The 4,417-nt window shown below is 69.0% G+C and overlaps 1 protein-coding gene across 1 annotated transcript; it reads left to right on the forward strand.

Moving 5' to 3' along the window:
* Nucleotides 1–1,097: 1,097 nt before the first annotated feature.
* On the forward strand, nt 1,098–4,061 carry S1PR2 (sphingosine-1-phosphate receptor 2). Its single transcript, XM_027709313.1, has 2 exons — nt 1,098–1,131; nt 2,911–4,061. The coding sequence occupies exon 2, from the start codon at nt 2,976–2,978 to the stop codon at nt 4,059–4,061; it is 1,086 nt and encodes a 361-aa protein (XP_027565114.1). The 5' UTR covers nt 1,098–1,131; nt 2,911–2,975.
* Nucleotides 4,062–4,417: the final 356 nt, after the last annotated feature.

A 4,417-nucleotide genomic window follows, 5' to 3' on the forward strand; every position in this document is an offset into this window, starting at 1 on the left:
CCCCCCCCCGGCCCGGCCCGGCCCCTCCCCCAGGGCGGGGGGATCCAGGATCGACCCTCCCCTGGAGGGATCCTGTTGGGAGTGATCCAGGGATCTCGGGGAGGGTCCTGGTGTGGGATCCCAAGGGATGATCCCAGGGAGGATCCCGGTGTGATTCCCAGGGGTGGGATCCCGGCGTGGGAATCCCAGTTTGGGATCCCAGAGTGGTTCCTGGGGCAAGATCCCAGTCCAGGACCCTCGTGCCTGATCCCAGTTTGGGGTCCCGGGGCAAGATCCCAGCGTGGGATCCCAGTTTGGGATCCCAGAGTGGTTCCCAGTGCAGGACCCTGACCCAGTTCCCAGTTTGGGATCCCGGTGTGGGATCCCAGAGCCATTCCCAGTTCGGGATTCCAGGGCTGTTCCCCAGGCTGCTCCCGGTTCAGGATCACGGGGCCATTCCCAGTTCAGGATCCCGGTTCAGGATCCTGGGGCTGTTCCCGAGGCCATTCCCAGTTCAGGATCCCAGTTCAGGATCCCAGGGCTGTTGCCAGCGGGGACTGTTCCCAGTACAGGATCCTGGGGGCGTTCCTGCGGCCGTTCCCAGTTTGGGATCCTGAGGCTGTTCCCGGGGCTGTTCCTGGCTCAGGATCCCGGGGCAGGATCCTGGGGCCATTCCCAGTCCAGGATCCCAGTTTGGGATCCTGGGGCTGTTCCCGGGGCCGTTCCCAGTTTGGATCCCGGGGCCGTTCCCACTTTGGGATCTCGCTGTAGGACCTCGAGGCCGTTCCCAGTCCGGGACTTCGGGGCCGTTCCCGGTTTGGATCCCGGGGCCGCTCCCAGTTTGGGATCCCGGTGTAGGATCCCGGGGCCGTTCCCAGTTTGGATCCCGGGGCCGTTCCCAGTCCGGGACCTCGGGGCCGTTCCCAGTTTGGGATCCCGGGGCCGTTCCCGGTTCCCGCCGGCGGTTCCCTCTCCCGGGGGCCGTTCCCGGGGGTCCCGCCGGCCCCGCCCGTCCCTCCCCCGTTCCCTCGGCAGAGGCTCCGCCCGGGGCAGCCCCGGCCCGGGGGCGGGCGGGGAAGGGGAAGGGGAAGGGGAAGGCGGCGGATGCTCCGCGCCGGCCCCGACCGCGACCGGCGGCTCCCACCGGCACCGGTACGGGGGGGCCCGAGGGGTCCCGGGGGGTCCCGGGGCGGCGGGAGCGAGGGGCGGGGTCCCGGCACCGGGCGCGGCTGCGCGAGGGACCGGGGGGGCTCCGGGACGGGATCGGGGGGGCTCCGGGACCGGATCGGGGGGCTCCGGGACCGGGAGGCGGCGGGACGGGACCGGGGGGGCTCTGAGAAGAGCTCCGGGACGGGCTCCGCGTCCGGGACGGCTCCGGAAATCTTTGGGTCGGTACCGGGATGGGCCCGAGGGGGCTCCGGGACCGGGACGGCTCTGAGGGGGGGTCCGGGACGGGACAGGGACCGGGGGGGCTCCGGAACGGGGGCCGGGGTGGCTCCGGGACGGGACTGGGGGGGCTCCGCGACCGAGACGGCTCCGCGGGGGCTCCGGGACGGGACCGAGACCGGGACCGGGTCTGGACCCAGACCGGGACCGGGGGGATCTCCGGGCGAGCTCCGGGACAGGACTGGGGGGTGCTCCGGGACCGGGATGGCTCCCGGGGGGCTCCGGGACGGGATCGGAACGGCTCCGGGACCGGGATGGCTCCCAGGGGGTTCCGGGATGGGATCGGGACGGCTCCGGTACCGGGAGGGCCCCGGGGCTCCTTTTCCACCCCCTCCTCCCCTCCTCCCGCCCCCGGAGCCCTCGGGGGTCCCCGACCCGCTCGGGGGGGGGGGGCCCTGCCCGGGGGTCTCGTCCCGAACTGGGAGTGGAGGGGACAGGGATGAACTGGGGGGACCCGTCCATAACTGGGAGGGAGAAAATGGATTTACTGGGGGTCCCATTCCTAACTGGGAGGGGGGACACGGTTGTACTGGGGGTCCTGTCTCTAACTGGGTGTGGGGGGACACAATACTGGGGTCCCAGCCCTAACTGGGAGATGGGGATATGGCACTGGGGGTCCCGTCCCTAACTGGGAGGGGGGGACACGATACTCGGTGTCCCATCCCAAACTGGGCAGACACAGGGACCCCCTCCCCAACCAAGGGGGGACATCCAGTGGTGTCCCCTCACCCCAACCCAGTCAGGGCCCAGCACCCCGGGCCATCCCCAATGTCCCCACCCCTCCCTGGGGACGCCCCCACCCCACCCTCAACTCTTCCACCTCCCCCAGGAAAGACCCCTGAGGCTTCCCCCCATTTTTGGGGGGTGGGGGTGTGGGGATGTCCCCCCCCTGTGACGCCCCAGCAGTGTCACCTCAGGCCACCCCGTGGTGTCCCCGTGGAGGCCACACTTGTCACCTCAGACACCCCCTGCCTCGATTTCCTCCTTGAGTCACCTCGGCCACGTGTTCCCTCCCCCGGGCCAGATGTGCACCCAGATGTGCCCCCCCCGCCCCCCAGCACCATTCCCACCCCATCCCAGCACCATTCCCACCCCCCAGTCCCATTCCCACCCCATCCCAGCCCCCCAGCCCCATTCCCACCCATTTTTCCCCCCCAGCTCCATTCCCAACCCATCCCAGTCCCCCCAGTCCCATTCCTACCCCATATCAGCCCCCCAGCCCCATTCCCACCCTGTTTTCCCCCCCCAACCCCATTCCCACCCCATCCCAGTCCCCCCAGCACCATTCCCACCCATCCCAGCACCATTCCTACCCATTTTTCCCCCCTCAGCATCATTCCCACCCCATCCCAGCACCGTTCTCACCCATTTTTCCCCCCCTAGCCCCATTCCCACCCCATTTTCCCCCCCCAGCCCCACTCCCACCCCATCCCACCCCCGTCCCCACCCCTCCAGCCCCATTCCCACATGTCCCCCCTTCCCCAGGTCTCCGGGCTGGCCGGCGCCATGTCCCGCTGAGGCTCCGCCGGGGCGCGGGGCCGGGACGAGCCATGGGGAGCATCTACAAGGAGTATTTCAACCGGCACAAGATCTGGGAGCACTACAACTACACCAAGGAGGACGCCGAGGGCCCGTCGTCGCCGTCGCGCCGGGCGCTGTCGGGGCTCATCGTGGTGCTCTGCTGCCTCATCGTGCTGGAGAACCTGCTGGTGCTGGTCTCCATCTGCCGCAACAAGCGCCTGCACCTGGCCATGTACATCTTCATCGGCAACCTGGCCTTCTCCGACCTGCTGGCCGGGCTGGCCTTCATGGCCAACGTGCTGCTCTCGGGGGCCACCACCTTCAGCCTGACGCCGGTGCAGTGGTTCGTGCGCGAGGGCACGGCCTTCGCCACGCTGGCGGCCTCGGTGTTCAGCCTGCTGGCCATCGCCATCGAGCGCCACGTGGCCATCACCAAGGTGAAGGTGTACAGCAGCGACAAGAACTGCCGCATGGTGCTGCTCATCGGGGCCTGCTGGGTCATCGCCGCCGCCATCGGGAGCCTGCCCATCATGGGCTGGAACTGCATCAGCGACCTGCGCGACTGCTCCACCGTGCTGCCCCTCTACTCCAAGCGCTACGTGCTCTTCGTCACCACCATCTTCACCCTCATCCTGCTGGCCATCGTGGGGCTCTACACCCGCATCTACTGCATCGTGCGCTCCAGCCACGCTGAGATCGCCTCGGCGCAGACGCTGGCGCTGCTCAAGACCGTCACCATCGTGCTGGGCGCCTTCATCGTGTGCTGGCTGCCCGCCTTCATCATCCTCCTCATGGACGCCTCGTGCCCCGTGCGCTCGTGCCGCGTGCTCTACAAGGCCAACTACTTCTTCGCCTTCGCCGCGCTCAACTCGGCCGCCAACCCCGTCATCTACACCCTGCGCAGCAAGGACATGAGGGCCGAGCTCCTGCGCCTGCTCTGCTGCCGCCGCCGCCGCGGGGCCCGACGGGCGCAGCCCCCCGGACGTGGGGGGATAGGGGGTGGGACAGGGGTCCCGCTGCGCTCCTCCAGCTCCCTGGACAGGGGGGGACCCCCCCTCGCCAAGGGGGAGCTGCCCACCTCGCCCCTCACCCGCGAGTGCACCACCTCCGTCTGAGGGGGGGGAGAGCCCGGGGGGGCCACGTGGGTGCTGTGAGGTCACCCCATAGATACCCCATGGATGCCCCAAGGATGCCCCGTGGAGGCCCCATGGACACCCCGTGGCCCCACAGTCACCCCGTGGCTGCCCCTCGGACACCCCGTGGATAACCAGTGGACACCTCATGGCTGCCCCGTGGACACCCCATGGATAACCTATGGATACCCTATGGATGCCCTGTGGACACCCCATGGATAACCTATGAATGCCCCATGGCTGCCCCATGGACACCCCATGGATAACCTATGGATACCCTATGGATGCCCTGTGGACACCCCATGGATAACCTATGAATGCCCCATGGCTGCCCCATG

This window comes from Neopelma chrysocephalum, unplaced genomic scaffold, assembly GCF_003984885.1.
Source record: "Neopelma chrysocephalum unplaced genomic scaffold, ASM398488v2 Primary Assembly neopelma1_96755, whole genome shotgun sequence".
NCBI lineage: Eukaryota > Metazoa > Chordata > Aves > Passeriformes > Pipridae > Neopelma > Neopelma chrysocephalum.

Excerpts from the sequence above, each read along its gene's own strand:
- S1PR2 (XM_027709313.1), top strand. The coding sequence starts at position 2,976 with ATGGGGAGCATCTACAAGGAGTATTTCAACCGGCACAAGATCTGGGAG.